We start from the raw sequence: 18,850 nt of genomic DNA on the forward strand, positions 1-18,850 counted from the left end.
CAACACTATCAAATTATAGCACAAAAATCATGATTACAGGAAATATTTATACTTGCATTTATATTACAATATAAAGAATTAACAACTTTAAACTAAACAGAGGCTACATCCCTTGCACCACCTCAGTCTTCAATGCACCTGTCTTGAATAACTGAAATTCAGAAACAAAGTCAATCTATCTGCACGATATAATCACAGTTACAATATGATCTATTCAAATTGACTGCGCTATATTCTCTGGGAAATCTCCAGCCATCACACAAGTCATCTGCGCGAGCGTCCATTCAGTTCAAATAACACTGAAATAAGCAGCACTTTAGCCGCTTATTTAATTCACAACAAAGTGGAGATAATGGACTCCAGGGATCCCCAAAGACACTTCGGCATTTTAAGCATGAGCAGAGTAAATTAACAAATGCACTCCCTCACTATAGCACCGCTGGGAAGGGTTGCTTTATATCATCACTCTCTCTTTCTCACTCTCTTTCTTCCTCCGTTTCCCTCGCTCTGTGGGAAAGTGTATTATAGTGAAAACAACATTACATACTGTGCAGAGGGAAGGAAATGAGACATAATGGGGAAGCCCGTTTTTTTAGTATAATCTATTACAGTTGTAAGATCTCAGTGGAGATCAGTCAGTCAGCCCTGTAATATCAGCTGCCATCTTCACTTCTTCTTCATAAGCCAGACTAATGTACCCAGGAATATCAGGTAGATTAATTAATTTAGTCCGGAGAGATCTATTTATATTGTGGCGTCTGGATGGGAGGAGAAGAGTGAGCCGAAACCTTTTTTCACCACTGTATCCCACAAAGTTGGAACTGTGACAGTTTCCCACAAAACCTATGGAGGAATATGCCTATGCCTTTTGGCTAAATGTGACGTGTGAAGATCAATACCACACATGCAATACTATACAGGGTAATGGCACATTTTTTTTTAGCTCAGATTGTTAATATTAAATAGATGTAATACTACATATTAATTGTTGAGCTGCAGAGGGAAGTGTCGGTAGGTAGAGTTTATTACTTAGGCTAGTTTTTCCAATATTTATGCCGGACTTGCTTGTAAATGTTTGTTAATTTGTGAATTGATGAATTGTAGTAAGAAAGTGCTTTGAGTGAAAAAGCGCTACATAGGTAGCGGTCCATTTTACCATGAAGTGGTAGAGAAATATCTATGTTTATAGGACGTTATCATCATCCTGGTACCCTTGACAGAAGGTCAGTAGTTGTTTTTTCCCATATGCTTTTGGATTATTGCAGAAAATAAGTGTAAATGCATGAGTACTTAGTGACCTTTTTATGTTTTAGAAATGCAAATTTCTAAAGCATGTGTTAACCATTCGATCAAAAACCAAGAACACAGACTTAAAGAGAAGGGAGCTCGAAGGGCAAAGTGATGCTTTATTTCTGTAGCATTAACTTTATTTGTCTCCAAGCACTTTTTTTTCCTCAATGTGACTGTAACATTAGCTAATTCCAGTAATGATCTGTGTGGTGTGTTTTGGAGCATTTAGATATGATTTGCAGTTGGCACATACATGGTTTTCAAATCCACATAGAAACCAGATTAACATATCACAACATAGTAACAATCTTGCTAGTATTTGCTGATAACTTGATAAACATGGCTATCTTTTGTTCCAAGAAAAAACAAGATCATTTGAAGTTAAACACTAAATGCTATAAAATGTCAGTTTGCTAATTAATGACCACCCTTTATATACAGTCTATGCACTAATAATCACAGAACTGGTTTACCAAATAGATTTAATAACAGTATGTCACCAATAACAAATTATAAAGCACATGCAACGTATTTTTAGCGGCATCAACGTTCTCATTTCTTATGCAGGGCATCCTGATAGTAGTCGCAGCGATTCACTTAACTTTGTTCATGTTACAGCCTTAATATAAAATGGGTTAAATTCATTATTCACCTCAAAATTCAACACACAATACCCCAAAAAGACAGAATTTAAAAAGAGTTTGCTTAAATATACCTACGTTTCTATATCTACTCCATACTGGTACTCAGGTTGTTGCACTCTATTTATCTGTATAACTTATTACTTGTTATTCTATTTTCTTTTTATTCTGTTTCTTTCGCTCTGGGACTGTGTGCACGTAATTTCGTTCCACCTCATGTAAACATGTGATGCGAATGACTATAAAACAATCCTTGCATCCTTGAAATTCTTGCAATTTTGTTAAAAATAAAACAAAAATGAATAATGAAAAAATGTGAAACAGGTGAAGTGCTGTAAATACTTTCCGGATGTACTGCACCTTTCTAATGACTTTATGTCAAAGAGTAATCAGAGTAAGAATAACACATCAAGGTTGCCAATGGCAACTTGGTGAGCTGCAGTTTCATTGGACTTACCTCTCACTCGGACGTGGACGCTCTGGGAGTCCATCTTGTTGGGCTGAACCATCACCTTGCAGTTATACTCGCCGGCGTCCACCTGCTGCACGTTACTAAGCTTCAGCGTGCCGTTGTTCTCGAACGCTCGCTGCCTGTGGTTGAAAGGTAGCAGCGCAGAGTTCTTGTACCACTTTATGGAATAGTAAGGGTAGCCAATGACGCGACAGTGAACGAAGGCATCCCGTCCAGCGATTGCGGTGATGTTTTTCATTGGACGAATGCTGGCTCGGCCTAAAAAGGCACAGAGATTAAAAATGTAAGATTTTAAGGACAGCGGTATTCACAGAAAATCACAACAACAGTGTGAATGAGTGTGGTTTGCTTTATTATGGTGTTTTTACAAACAGACTCGTGACTCGTTAAACGTATTCAGGATTTCAACATGAAAGTGTTTCCCCTCACAGCTCCACAAGTCCTACCAGGCACCAAGTACTCACAGGAGAAGTGAAAGGAAGCTGCTGTTTAAAGCTTTTGTTTAACTACAAGAAATAAGACAGAACTCTAAGTAGAAGGCGGTGAAATGACAAGCAGATTAAAGTGTGCTAACTATATGAAGGAAAAGAGAGCATTAAAATAACACTGTACTACGCGTGCTTATAACTTGGCTGTAATACATTCTGTTTCCCATCAAATGTTATACATGCCGAGCCTCATTCTGTGTCTCATAAAATGGAAACAGAGTAATTGCTTTAGCATCTGATCGAGAAGAGTCGAATTGGCTGCTTGAGTAAATACACACAGACACACATGACTCGCACACACAAGCACACCGGGGGATAAATGTATTCAAACAGAAGAAATGCATTTTTCTTCTGGCTATTTACAAACCATATCCAGATAGGCGTACGAGCAGCAAACCAGCATAATTCATTTGACCTAAAATGCAAGCGTGTTGGAAAAGCACAGTAACAATTTGGAGAGAAAATTACAAAGCAACAATTTTAGAAAAGTATACGTGGTTTAGGATTAAGAGACAGTAACAGGAAAACAAAACTGAGGCAAAATCAGTCGCTGGAGAGCAACTTAAAAGGAGATGTAAGTGTGAATAAAGATTTCAAATTAAAAATAAAATAATAGCAAAGAAAAAAACAAACACCAAATTTTAAGAACAAGTTTTTCGCAGATAAATTCCAGATCCAAACAACAAGCAGCTCTCATATACGACACAGAGACAGACACATAGAGAGACAGACAGGTATGTGTATTTGTTCTTGGAGGAGCTGATTTGACAAGCACCTCTTACGTTTATTCGAGCCTGGTGGTACACGACCCCGGCCGAGTTGCTGCACGTGCACCGATACACCCCGCCGTCTTGCACCTGGGTGTGCGTGACATTGAGCTGGCTGACCACGTGGCCCTCGTGGGTCTCGTAGTGGCCCAGGTGGTGGTGGCTGTCTTTGATGACGGGGTCGTCGTCCAGCGACCAGGTGCACCTCGGAGGCGGGGTGCCCTTGACGTTGCAGACCAGGAAGACGGGCTCGTTCGGGTTCACCACCTTTTCGCTGAAGGAGGACAAGATTTTCGGAGTACCATCTGTGACAGAAGACAAAAGTGGAACGTGGTGGTGAATAAAAGAGAGGCTAAGTCACACAGAAGTACTAAGTTTAAAAGTGAGAGCAGTTTAGTGAATAATGTCATCATAAATTATGTATTTTGGGGGTAGTTTGTTGTTTTAACCCTGTAACGCCAAGTGTATCATATTTGAAATATGAGATTTTGAGACCTCAACATCATCGGTGTGAAAAACCTAATGTCTACAATCAGACACACGCAATACTACTGTGAGTAATAAAATAACAAAAACGCCAGATGTAGCAAAAATGACTGAACAAATTGAGATTCATGTATGTAAATTGCTATTTAGTTTTTTAAAAACTCATGAATCAGGCTTTATAGGATTGACAAACAAAGCTGAAACGTGCACATGTGGAAAAAGGGAAAAGGAAATGCGTTATAATGTCGATCCCTGACAGGATTCAAACCAGTCACAGATGAAATCGTGCATGTTAGGTCACTGTAACACACCTGTCTTCAATAGATTTTTGTATTTTAAAGGGCAACCGTTTAAAAACTGAATATACCTGCTGATATCTCATTTTATAATCTCGGTAGTTTTGGACACAATAACAGCTTTACTTATGTGTTTCATAGTTCATCAAACAACGGCAATAAGGCATATGTAAAAAGGCTGACTCCAAGTGTGGGAGAGTGGGGAAGAAATGCTAGACTTTAAACAATTCCCAGGCAGAAACGGGATGATTACTGATCTTTTCTCACATACCACTCAAATTAAACATTTGTGCTGACTAATTAGCCGAGCCAGTGAGTTTGTGTTGGGCACAAATCACAGTGAGCCAGTTTGATTCCTTTCTCACTACTCACTAAAATGGCCGTGAGAAATACATATATATAGCTTTGATTTTCAACTAGTGCTTTGAGACACAAAGGGAAGCTCCTAAATATCACTGAACGCTGTTGCACCAGCTGTGTGATGAATCCAATATGTATATTTTTTAAGCTTTGCAAACTAAGCTAATGTGCCTATTGGGGTTTTTCAGACATGTGATTGCTAACCACATGGTGTTAACCTGTCCACCTATAACAATAATGATGGTGACAATGTAGGCCCGAGCAAATAAAGCCCCAGTGACACAGTTGTGTGCTCCCCACTGGCTAGCAAAGCCAAAATGGTTTGGTAGCTAGCACCCCTCTCAGGTGTTGACCATGCCAGCATGTCTACAAGCTACTCTCTGAGTGGTGGCAAAACTGGAAAGTGAGATAAAAAAAAAACATAAATAGTTTGTCTTCCGTGCAAAAGTTACGGCTTTGGAAATCTGGATGCAAATTTTGTTAGCACTTGGCTGGTAGCTGGCAATCCACATCTTTCTTGCAAACTCCTGGTAACTGCAGCAATCTTCTAAAAATCAAGGCAATCATAAAGATGGCTTTGTGGCACAGCACACTTTGTGATCAATTTCACCAAGTGACTGCCAGCAACCTCCAGGTGCCACTCACTAACCAGTCGGTAATTACACATTTTTCCACTTTTGGGCAAGTGATGTAAAATCTTTGTTCATCTGATACAGCTTCTACTGAAATCCTGCATAAAAACCAGGTAAATTTTTTTCAGTCATTTACTCATTATTCAAAAAAAAACATTTATATCCTGTATTGTCTACATACTACTCTTTGTAATATCCAGACGCAGTATACATTTGTTGTTGGAGACAAATCTTTTTTTTCTTTAGAAGAAAACATTTTTGTTAATAAAACAGTGATAGAAAGCAGCAAAAGGAAAGGAAAAAAATCATGTCTTTCTGAGAAGACTTTGCCATTTTTTCATTAAGAACATAGATCCATGAGCTTTTCTACCAGACACAGAGAGTTGTCGGCTTTTCAAATGTCTGTGTCTGCCTGCTGCTGCTGCTGCTGCTGCTCTCTGATAATCTAGGTGTATTCCACATGATTATAGATTATCAATATCTTCTTTTTACAGCTCCCTGGCCACAGGAGACAGTTGCCTAAGCAACGCTTCCAAGGTAAGTTAATGGATTAAAGAGTGTGTGGATGTATTTTTGTATGTGTTTGTGAAGTGTGGGGCAATCATTCTAGTGGTGGCAGAGAATCGCAGCAGCATGCCATTAACACATAAACCCTATTGATCTTCCATCCATCCATCCATCTTCATCCGCTTATCCGAGATCGGGTCGCGGGGGTAGCAGCCTAAGCAAAGAGGTCCAGACCTCCCTCTCCCCAGCCACCTCCTCCAGCTTGTCCGGGGGAATACCAAGGCGTTCCCAGGCCAGCCGAGAGATATAATCTCTCCAGCGTGTCCTGGGTCTGCCCCGGGGCCTCCTCCCGGTGGGACATGCCTGGAACACCTCGCCCAGGAGGCGCCCAGGGGGCATCCTTGCCAGATGCCCGAACCACCTCAGCTGGCTCCTTTCGATGTGGAGCAGCAGCTGCTCTACTCTAAGCCCCTCCCGGATGGCCGAACTTCTCACCCTATCTCTAAGGGAGAGGCCAGCCACCCTTCGGAGGAAGCTCATTTCCGCCGCTTGTATCCGCGATCTCGTTCTTTCGGTCACTACCCACAGCTCGTGGCCATAGGTGAGGGTAGGGACGTAGATCGACCGGTAAATTGAGAGCTTCGCTTTTACACTCAGCTCCCTCTTCACCACGACTGACCGGTGCAGCGTCCGCATTACTGCAGCCGCAGCCCCAATCCGTCTGTCGATCTCCAGCTCCCTTCTCCCATCACTCGCGAACAAGACCCCGAGATACTTGAACTCCTCCACTTGGGGCAGGAACTCATCCCCGACCCGGAGTGGGCACTCCACCCTTTTCCGGCTGAGAACCATGGCCTCAGATTTGGAGGTGCTGATCCTCATTCCCGCTGCGTTACACTCGGCTGCGAACCGCTCCAGTGCGAGCTGGAGGCCCTCACCCGATGAAGCCAACAGAACCACATCATCCGCAAAAATCAGAGATGAGATTCTGAGGCCACCAAAGCGAAAGCCCTCCGCCACTTGGCTGCGCCTAGAAATCCTGTCCATAAAAATTATGAACAGAACCGGAGACAAAGGGCAGCCCTGGCGGAGCCCATCACCCACCGGGAACGAGTCCGACTTATTGCCGGCAATGCGAACCAAGCTCTTGCAACGGTTGTATAGGGATTGAATGGCCCGTAGCAATGGGCCAGACACCCCATACTCGCGCAACACCTCCCACAGGACGCCCCGAGGGACACGGTCGAATGCCTTCTCCAGGTCCACAAAACACATGTAGACTGGTTGGGCAAACTCCCATGCACCCTCAAGTATCCTCGAGAGGACAAAGAGCTGGTCCAGTGTTCCGCGACCAGGACGAAAACCGCATTGTTCCTCCTGTATCCGAGGTTCGACTAGCGGACGAACCCTCCTCTCCAGCACCCTGGCATAGACTTTCCCGGGGAGGCTGAGGAGTGTGATCCCCCTGTAGTTGGAACACACCCTCCGGTCCCCCTTCTTGAAGATGGGGACCACCACCCCGGTCTGCCAGTCCACAGGTACTGCCCCTGATCTCCACGCAAGATCTCCTATTGATCTTCAAGGCCTGAATCTGTTTGTGCTAACTCACTGAATATGTATAGGACAGCTGCTACTGTGTAGCGTTTTGGTCAGTATTTGTGTGTTTGGATACCTTTGCAGCAGTGATGCCATTTTACCTTCAAGGATAACCTGAACAAAGTCCTGTGCAGACATCTTGCCCTTCCTGGCGAAGCACTGGTAAGCCCCGCCATCACTTTTCGACATTCCTTCCATCATGAGGTTCTCCCGGTTTAGCCCAATGAAGCGAACATTGTTGCCAGGGTAGATGATCTCTCCGTTGCGATACCATGACAGCTCGTATTCATCTGAGCCGCTCACGCTACAGGACAGAGACACCTTGCTACCCACGCTGCCCTTCACCTTTCGAGGGCTGACCACTACTTTCAAGGGTTCTGTGGACACAGAAATCAAAGAGATGTTTAAGAAAAAAAATTGGGTAGTAAATATAATAATGAGGTACAGTATGATTATCATTATATTTGTCCAAGTTCAATGTTTATTCTTAATCATTAAGAATGCTAGCGCTAACATTTGATTCTCATCAATGCAGTACATCACTGTATCAAACAAAACAAGCAGGGTGTCACTTGCTATCACTAAACACAGCCCCCAGTGGTGCTGCTGGTGCAGGAGTCAGTTACTGGCAAATCATTTCAATCTCACACACACGTATTTACTAGGGGTGCAACGATACACAAAATTCACGGTTCGGTTCGGTTCGATACTTTGGTGTCACGGTTCGATATTTTTTCGATACAAAAAAATGTTCATGCATTTTTAATTTGTCATTTATTAAAATTATAAATATATATTTTAACTCAAAAGTACAGTTTTTAAATTTAACCCTAACCCTTGTGCGTGTTTTTTATTTTGACAGCGAATGCGCACCTGCGGACCACTTATGTGCAGCCCTGGTTATTTAGCTCATCATATCGCAGCCACAGAAATTCTTTTGTCCATGAAACCATAAAGCTGCACTTTCTTTTTGCCTTATAGTCTGATTTGTCATAACTTCTCCGTTTTGTGGTAAGCTTTTCTTTGGCTGTCACTTCTTCACCCTGACCTGTCTTATTTGGCTCAGCAGAACTGAAATGCTTTTACACGCTCACTCACATAAGCTCAGCGATTCTCTGTGCGATCAACCTCTCACATGTTTAAGCTGCGGGAGATTTCACTTGTCATGTTTGCATAGTAAGCTAACGATTAATAAGACGATGTCAGAGGAATTGGTGCACAAATTATCATCACTCACAGATCAGTGCTGTCGCTCTCTATACACAGTTCGCACGATTGCAAAGTGAAAGCAAAAAAACGAGCGCAAATTCAAACGCGACTTCAATATGTCACATATTGACAGTGGCTCACCGATGCCAATGACATAATTACCCAGCTACATTTCTGAAAGAATGCAAAAGCATTGACATATATTTTTCCTACAATAGCCCGACGGGCAGGGAAGAGAAAGATTTTGGTAGCCGGACTGAAAAAATCGCTAGCTCCGGGACGTCGGGCTAGCGATATTGCGAGCCCTGTATCTGATTGAGGAATCACTCATCTTTGGAAAAGAGAGTTTATTACAGAGAAATGGCTCTTTCCAAAATAAAAGCTATACTATCCGCTTCTTCTGGGCTATATTCTCAGCAGCATAAGGAGAATCATGTGCTAACAGCTGTCTAAATGACTCGGCTAAAGTTAGTAGCATGCTTGCTTTTTTTTTGTCTGCTTCCACTTGTCTTTGCACTACGATGATGTCGGCGTAAATGTGCAGTCATATTCGTTGTGTTCCCGCTAGTGCTTTCAGGTTAATCTCGTTGAAATGACCTTAACGCCACAACACGGCAAATCTCCGTTAACGAGCTACCGCCGATCGCTCCGTGCATGGGGCTAGACGGCCAACACCTTAACGAGCTAACTGCGCTAACACACTAGTTCACACCAATGTAATTGAGCATTGCATGGCACATCCAACATACTGTTTTACTTTAGTCCACGACTCGCTTACATGAAAACCAAAATAATTCCAAACGCCAGATCTGAATGAGGTTCAATTTGCCTGTTGCAAGTAGAGCTTAACTTCTGTCTCGCTAGCTTGCCCTGCGCTCTTCCTTCTGACTATGCTGTCTGTGTTGAGCGCTCAGTGGATCTGCGCTGGACAGTGCAGCCTAGGCGGAGTAGTCGAACGCAGATTCACTGAGCGCTCAACACAGACAGCATCGTCAGAAGGAAAATTGATAAAATAAATTACAAATGTTGTATTGTTCGATACATATGCGTACCGAACCGAAAGCACTGTATCGAACGGTTCAATATCGATACGAATATCGTTGCACCCCTAGTATTTACTGTTGTAGCTTCATAATCCTTAATTACCTCCAACAAGGAAGTTATGTTTTTGGTAGCGTTTGCCTGTGTGTGTGTCATTCGTTCTGTCTGTAAACACCAATGTGTAAAAGTTTCAAATGAATTCTGATGTGTAGAGTGTAGAGTGGGGTCATGTTAACAATCCTTTAAAATTCAGCTTACATCCACCGATGTCTTCAAGGTCAACTAAATGATTTATTATTGAAAACTGACAAAAAGCCTCATACCTTAGAAACTACAAATATTACAAATGTGGTGTGTGTTGTCAGCATATAGAAAGTTCTATAAAGAAAGAACGATTTAAAATCATGTCGCATTTGACCTCTGACCTCCTTCAAGGTCAGCAGATTCCTCTGAAGGCTATGTAGCGCTATTTAAATCTATGTTTCTTACTGACATTGCTTGTATTGACAACATATAAGCATACAGGGAATCACATATGTGGATTCTAGTCTACAAAGTACATTTAAAAAGAGCAAAGAAAAGAAAATTAATATATACAAAATATAATGGTATATTCTTACAAGTGCCCAGAGAGTGAGCCGCCTCGGTGGAGGTATGTGCTCTCTGAGTACTTCTTGTTTAGTTTATATGTTCATTTTACTCACATGAACCAAACTAACCATCCACTCTCTAACACGTGCCAAGGCTGTTTTTTTTTCCACTCATTTCACTTCATTACTCTAATACAGCAGTTTCAGCTACCCACAACATAGAAGAACCCCTGAATTTTATAAAGCACTTACGTTTGACATACAGGCGACCCATGACCTCCGCGGTGCCATAGCTGTTCCACACCTCACAGACATATGTTCCCGAGTCACTGGGCTGTGTGCTCTCTATCAGCAACCCCGAGGTTGTCTGGTGTATGCGACTGTCGAGCTCCAAGGGGCTGTTGTCCTTCAGCCAGCGGTATTTGGGCATTGGGTAGCCTGAAGCCTTGCAGGGCAGCTCCACCCGATGATTAATCATCACCTCTCGGTGGTCAAAGCCATCCAAGATGACTGGCTCAGCATTGGTGGGGTCTGGAAGGAGCAGAGAATTTAGTGTTAATTAGTGGTGAGCGTTGCCAGCCGCTCGACAGTCTAATCCAATATTGATTCTTCGGGTCAACATTCAGTTCTACATACTGTATATTTTGTTACGTGGTGGAAAAGAGAGAAAGAGACTTGCTTCTGTAATTTACCGCAGTTTTACTGTCTCCTACAACCGAATTCAGACATACTAAATAAATGAAGAATATAAATGTGCATTTCATGCTAAATGACTTATTTTTATCAGAATCTACTGCAATTTTATAAGAAGCTCTTTGCTGATACCTCCTGGTTTGTTTACTTTTATCTAACATCTGACACAATGACGATGAAAAAGACAGAATAGGTCACTGCATAACTCAGTTTTGTCTGCAACACACCATATGTGGAGATGCAGCTTCTTTATCTTATGACATTTTAAAATGCCCAACCCAACTCTAAATTTTCAATGTACAGGGAGTGCAGAATTATTAGGCAAATGAGTATTTTGTCCACATCATCCTCTTCATGCATGTTGTCTTACTCCAAGCTGTATAGGCTCGAAAGCCTACTACCAATTAAGCATATTAGGTGATGTGCATCTCTGTAATGAGAAGGGGTGTGGTCTAATGACATCAACACCCTATATCAGGTGTGCATAATTATTAGGCAACGTCCTTTCCTTTGGCAAAATGGGTCAAAAGAAGGACTTGACAGGCTCAGAAAAGTCAAAAATAGTGAGATATCTTGCAGAGGGATGCAGCAGTCTCAAAATTGCAAAGCTTCTGAAGCGTGATCATCGAACAATCAAGCGTTTCATTCAAAATAGTCAACAGGGTCGCAAGAAACGTGTGGAAAAACCAAGGTGCAAAATAACTGCCCATGAACTGAGAAAAGTCAAGCGTGCAGCTGCCAAGATGCCACTTGCCACCAGTTTGGCCATATTTCAGAGCTGCAACATCACTGGAGTGCCCAAAAGCACAAGATGTGCAATACTCAGAGACATGGCCAAGGTAAGAAAGGCTGAAAGACGACCACCACTGAACAAGACACACAAGCTGAAACGTCAAGACTGGGCCAAGAAATATCTCAAGACTGGTTTTTCTAAGGTTTTATGGACTGATGAAATGAGAGTGAGTCTTGATGGGCCAGATGGATGGGCCCGTGGCTGGATTGGTAAAGGGCAGAGAGCTCCAGTCCGACTCAGACGCCAGCAAGGTGGAGGTGGAGTACTGGTTTGGGCTGGAATCATCAAAGATGAGCTTGTGGGGCCTTTTCGGGTTGAGGATGGAGTCAAGCTCAACTCCCAGTCCTACTGCCAGTTTCTGGAAGACACCTTCTTCAAGCAGTGGTACAGGAAGAAGTCTGCATCCTTCAAGAAAAACATGATTTTCATGCAGGACAATGCTCCATGACACGCGTCCAAGTACTCCACAGTGTGGCTGGCAAGAAAGGGTATAAAAGAAGAAAAACTAATGACATGGCCTCCTTGTTCACCTGATCTGAACCCCATTGAGAACCTGTGGTCCATCATCAAATGTGAGATTTACAAGGAGGGAAAACAGTACACCTCTCTGAACAGTGTCTGGGAGGCTGTGGTTGCTGCTGCACGCAATGCTGATGGTGAACAGATCAAAACACTGACAGAATCCATGGATGGCAGGCTTTTGAGTGTCCTTGCAAAGAAAGGTGGCTATATTGGTCGCTGATTTGTTTTTGTTCTGTTTTTGAATGTCAGAAATGTATATTTGTGAATGTGGAGATGTTATATTGGTTTCACTGGTAAAAATAAATAATTGAAATGGGTATATATTTGTTTTTGTTAAGTTGCCTAATAATTATGCACAGTAATAGTCACCTGCACACACATACCCCCCTAAAATAGCTAAAACTAAAAACAAACTAAAAACTACTTCCAAGAACATTCAGCTTTGATATTAATGAGTTTTTGGGTTCATTGAGAACATGGTTGTTGTTCAATAATAACATTATTCCTCAAAAATACAACTTGCCTAATAATTCTGCACTCCCTGTAGGGATGATCCCAGTATCAAATATGAAAAGCGCATATATATTTGTAACTTCTGACTAAGTGTTATCTTTAAATGCAGTACTGACCCGACACAATGAGACGTGCACTGTTGCTCTGGCGAGTTTCACCGGTGTAGCGGTGACGCGTGGTGCAGCGATAGTTATTCAGGCCATCCTCAGGCAGGACGTCCAAAATATACAAGGCTCCCGTGGATGTGATGAGATATCTTTGTCCTGGAGAAGATAAGAAAGAAAGCAGTTGTGTGGTTGTCTTATAGCATCACAACAGCTTTTACAATATAAAGAAAATGCATTCACTCCAGCACCACTGAGAGATTTTCTCTCTTCCTCCATAGGGTGCTAATGAATTTCTAATGTCACAGATGTCACATATAAATACACACCACAAGAAATATCATCTTAAATGATGCTGTAACTGCTATAAATATTGAATTAATCATGTACAAAATATACAAATTAAAAACTCAGTCCACATATTGTGTTTATTATACGAGTCCTTAACCTTTAACAGCTTTTATTGTCTTGTCTTTGTGCTGTTGCAGTAGCCTCACTGGCGCCATAGTCTGTTACAGAAAACCAATCCCTCTTATGCTGTCACAGGCAGTTCTGTAAGTACGGTAATATTATGTTAATTCTGCAGATCAAACGAGGTTGAGTGGGGTTGTCACCATCCATAAGGAAAGAAACCTTCCTCACAGCCATCACGTGGATGCCCACAGTCCCATGGGAGCAGATTGACGTCAAAACTGATTGAAAAAGCAATTTACAGGATATTGTCTTCTCTGTGCAGTGGTGGGCATGCTACGACAGAGATAGCACAGGAAGCCTTTCGGGCTAGGGAGAGTCCTACAACAGCAATAGGTGACGACGACCGGGTCGAGAAGAAAAATATCGTACTGTGCCATCACGGGGTTGCAAAGCTGCAGCGGTACCCGTTCGATTTTTTTAAATCCTTTTTGGCACTCTAGTCTACTTTTTTTTCCTCCACATAAATATAAGATATAAAGTGAACCCAAATAGAACTATAAGCTAAGAGTCCAAAAAAAAGTATTTGGCATTTTTGTTTGTTAGCCAGATCAAGCTTTAATTTGAACATATACTTGATATTACTGCACAAAAAATGAATTTATGAAATTCCCCATGGTGCACAAATTGTAGCACCATTTAAAAGTAAAATCTCAATTCTTAAAAAGTAGGAACGCTGTGTATATAAGAAGAAATAAAATAAAAAAACTAAACAAAATGCAATTCTTTGAAAATCTTACAAACCCACATTTTATTCACAGTAGAGCATATAAAATATATCAAATCTTTAAATGGAGTCAGTGCACAATTTTAGGGAAAATGATGTGCTCATTTTAAATTTGATGGCAGCCACATGTGTAGAAAGTTGGGACAGAGCCGTGTTTACGACTGTGCGGCATCAACAGTTCATAAACTTCTGGCAAATGAGGAGTCCACCTGCTGGACCAATGGGAGATGGGAATGTTGTTTGATAGAGGATTCTAGCTGCTGAACAGTCCTGGGTCTTCTTTGTTGTATTTTTAATTTCATGATGCTCCAGACAGTTTCAAATGGTGACCGCCTGGACTGCAGACAGTGCAGTTCAGCTGTGATTTAGCATTGTCTTACTGAAATATGCAAGGCCTTCTCTGAAGAAGACGTCATCTGGATAGGAGCATTTGTTGCTCTAAAACCTGTATGTATATTTCAAAATTGATGCTGCCTTTTCCAGATGTTCAAGCTGCCAATTTAAAAAGAACTAAGTCACACTAACACCATTAGAGATGCAGGCTTCTGGACTGAATGCTGATAACAAGCAGAATCGTCCCACTCCTCTGTCTGGGTGACATGACATCTATGTTTCCCAAAAATCAAAATCCCATAATTTAGATTTTTCTGACCAGTAACAGTGCTCCCCATTGGCTCAGTCCATTTTAAATGAACTGTGGCCCAAAGAGGAGGCCAGCGTTTCTGTTCACTTACAGCTCATTTTCAGACAGACTTCTAACCTGCAGTTCTGAATGGCACCGTGAACTTTCTGGAAGACTCATGACTGTTTTAATGCAATGCGGCATTGAAGACTTGACTTTTGGGTTTTCTCCAGATTCTTTAAAACTTTTAATCAAATTATATACTGCAGATGATAGAAGATATTCAAAGAGCAAAGGTTTCTGGTCAGCTGCTGTTTGTTTGCCTGTTAGTTGTACCACAAAAAAGCTCACACCAACCTCAAAGCCAACTGTTTCATTGAGAGCTGTCAGTTACTGCTGACTGTAATGACGCTGTGTGTATGACTAGTAAAAAGATTTTTAAAAATTAATTAAAACAGTGGGATTAAATACCAAAGGCACTTGGTTAGCTAACATCAACATTTCATTCAAAAACACAAAAGGAACTTTGCACAGATAAAAACAGATAATGGGCTCAGCAGAAGTCTTCTGACAGCTAAATCATTTGCATGGTAAAGAGAAGTCCCTCCACCACCGCACAGCAGGTAAAGCATTCTCTCCAGGACGCAGATGTAAGCACATGTTTCCTAGTTAAAGATCAAATAACAACTTCATGACAAGAAACTCAGAGGATTCTGCACTAGATGTAAACCCCTGCTAAACCAATAAAACAACAGAAAAAAGCTAAAAGTTGACACATGTAGAGTGGTGGTAAACGAATTGAAAAAAAAAATCATGCTAAGAGGACATTGTGGACAAGATAACCAACAGTGCATACTCAAAAACATGGTTGTGCACTGGAATTTATTTGTCACTGAATGTGCCGAAGCGTTTATGGCCTGGAGTGTGTACTCTGTGTCATCACCTTACTGTGCAAATATTTGGCTATCTGCTTGTGAAGCAAGATTTCGACAATAACAAGGTTATAATATGTTAATGTGCAGCTATTTTTAAGAGTGACATGTTTCATGAGGGATTTTTTCCTCAAGGAAGTTTCTTGTTTCCCCTGTATGTTTAGTTTGGTTGAAAATAAGCACAACGTAAGCAACATCCCTCACAAGAAAAACATAGATTGACAGATAAACTGTATAAAAAAAAAAAGAAAGTCAGTGGCTTGGATATGAATGTACAGGCCATAGTACATTCTTCCATCATTATCAAAAGGAAGAGAAACCTCCAATTACACCAAGTGGTTTAAGTCTGGATTACTCTGATTCAAGCTGAGTAGTGTCAACTGAAACTAAACTAAAAACTAAAATTAGACATTAAAAAATATGTTGTTAACTAAAATAAAAACAAGACCTTTAAAAATGGTATGCCCATACAATGATGATTGAAAAGACAAACTAACACTGAAACTAATAAAAACCTAGGAAAACTAAACATTTAAACAACTTAACAAATGAATGAGATAAAAGTAAAAACAAATTAGAAGACAGAAAAATATAACAACTTACAGTAAGATCTGTACACCCTCCTATTTTCTTAAGGCATACTGTAGTTTTTTTCATTTTTAATATATGTTTTGCATTATTTCCTGAATGCATTTGACTGTTTTTATTAGCGAAACATTTCTCTGCATATTTAATTTGCATTACATATGATATCTAAAGGAGACCAGCAGTGGTTAACTCATATAAACTGAAAGGTAGGAGCTGTGGGTCTATTGTTAAACAGAGACTTAACATCCTATTAACTATATCTATTAACGTCCTTTAAAAAAAAATCAATAAAAAGAACAAACAAACCAAAAAACTAAGGACTGTAATGTTTTTTTCTTTTTTAAAAAAATAGTTCTTGAGTGAAGAATTTTAATATTTATTATTGTGTTTAGGTCAAAATGTCCAAACAGATTTCAAAATCCAAGTAGGTGCAAAGGTTTCTTTTTCCTATGTAGGTTTGTAAATTAGATGTGACGTCCCTCGTCTAACAACATCCCCCAGAAAATCAGAGAAAATTATAGAAAAAAATGTATGTCACAATGTAATCCCGATCTCTCTCCTACATTTGGTGCAGTGGTTGGCCGCAGCGCCACGATGAGCTACAGTGTTACCAGACAGAACCAATTAGCTACAAAAACAGTGAGTGGGGAGGTGGTGAGCGAATTTAACCTAATCTTAGATTATACACTAATGCTAACATCAAACCGCTACATGTTTTAATATTCCACCGGAGACTAATATGTATGAAGGAAGCAAAGCGTGCTTAATATGCTTACATCTTATATGCATTTTAGATGTTTGCACAGGCAGAGGAAAATCAACCTTGTGGGGTAAAAGCAAACAGGAGGAATACAGAGAGAGGCGAGAGAAGCAAAACAAAACTGCTCAGCTATTGTAAGCATTGACCTAGATAGAACCGACAACAGATTCCACGGATTTGATGTCCTGAAGGGGTTTCGCGGGTTTTACATACAGGGCTGTTAGATGGGCAACCAGCAAGTGGAATCTATAAAGAGAGCGAGAGAGGGTGTGACTGTGTGTGTGTATGCCGGCAGCCATGCATGCACGCCAGCGAGCAAGACAATTGGTAAAAGGAAATCTTCTCAGAGGTCGAGGAGGCCAGATGCGAGAAAAACAACGCTGTTTTTCATCAACGCCTTCTCTTTTCAGCTCCATTTTCACTGGTTTTGTACGCAGCTGTAGCGGCAGTTCTCATTTATCTGATGTGTGTACCTTTACTTCACATACCGATCACTTTTCGCTGGCTGGTTTTAATAAAAATATATGTAAGAGTGTACTTGTAAAATCCTAGAAACCATATTACAACAATGCAGCAGCAAAAACTCAATTCAAACATCTCCTCCAAAGCTGTCCACTACACACACACACACTGCCTCCTTCCCTTTTTCCCTCTCCTCCCTTCTGGCTTCTCCATTTTGATTCTGTACTGGTCGTCTGAAATCTCACTGTGGAATCCATCTTGAGTGAGGCAAAATGGTATTTCACTCCAGCCGCTGTGAGCTGCTGCAATTTTCTCTTCAAGCACCTCTATGCTCCTGCAATGCCTTTTAAGACGTCAGAGCTCAGTTATTGTGTTATGACAGAATGAAGGGGACACTACAGTAGGGAGGGGATTCAGAATGAGAGCTATTGTATTGAATTGTACTGCACTGTATTGTATTTCTTCTCCACAACCCGCTCCTCTTTAATTCGCTTGCAGCGTTGGCTTTTAGGAGTAATTTCTGTTCAACGTCAGCAAGAAATTACGGCCGTTTAAAAGTTAAATGTAAAAATTGGAAACTGGTGAAGACGTAGTGTATAGCACATAAACTGCTATGGGTTAATTGAGCGAGAGCGACCGAGGCCTCGGCTGCAAGATGCATTAAAAAACATTCGGTGGAGATTTGGGTGTTATTGTCAGAGAGTGGAGTCTTTCTCTCCATTCATTTGCAGGCACTGCTACTGTAAAGTAAAAAGAGCTCCACTCCACCAGACACACTTTATCTAATCATCCCCACTTTGCCAGAGACAGAATCTAATAGGAACAGCGGGCTCTCACTCTCAGCAGGCTAAATAAGCCTCGACGTACAGATGAACTAGTGTCACAGCATCCTCGCTGCCAACAGACGCTCTGAAGTTGCTGCGATTTAAATGAGAGCCAAGTCGGTCAGATCTTAGCTGACAATCTGCATTTCGGTGACAAGCCACCAGCGTTTTTATGCACCAATCAACATCAGCGGACCAGTGTGAACGGAAGTGGCTGAGATAACCGACATGTTGCCAATAAAACCCTGCTAATGTCGCACTGACGTTGATACTACATTATGTATATGACGCTGCTTGAGTGCGAAAGGTTAAAACTGTTTAGTAAAGGGTGTTCGCTTCCATAAAGGTTGCGCCGGTGAGTCAGTGTTGTTATTGTTTAAAGAGGAAGGTGGGACCGGCTCTGAGTAAACTGTGAGTCAGACACAGCGAGGAGGGACCCAGTTCTAGTCGGGTCAGCAGAGACG

The 18,850-nt window shown here is 41.4% G+C and overlaps 1 protein-coding gene across 4 annotated transcripts in view; it reads right to left on the bottom strand.

Moving 5' to 3' along the window:
• dscamb (Down syndrome cell adhesion molecule b) overlaps positions 1-18,850 on the bottom strand; it is a 134,084-nt gene that overhangs the window by 39,824 nt on the left and 75,410 nt on the right. For all 4 annotated transcript variants that reach the window (XM_082501857.1, XM_082501856.1, XM_082501859.1 and 1 more), the window contains exons 4-8: positions 13,013-13,159; positions 10,628-10,906; positions 7,637-7,912; positions 3,667-3,963; positions 2,389-2,661 (exon numbers count right to left, since the gene is read on the bottom strand). In XM_082501857.1, the coding sequence (XP_082357983.1) occupies positions 2,389-2,661; positions 3,667-3,963; positions 7,637-7,912; positions 10,628-10,906; positions 13,013-13,159 (1,272 nt within the window). The remainder of the gene's footprint in view (positions 1-2,388; positions 2,662-3,666; positions 3,964-7,636; positions 7,913-10,627; positions 10,907-13,012; positions 13,160-18,850) is intronic.

The sequence above is a fragment of the Aulonocara stuartgranti genome, assembly GCF_965226115.1.
Source record: "Aulonocara stuartgranti genome assembly, chromosome: 14".
Taxonomy (NCBI): Eukaryota; Metazoa; Chordata; class Actinopteri; order Cichliformes; family Cichlidae; genus Aulonocara; species Aulonocara stuartgranti.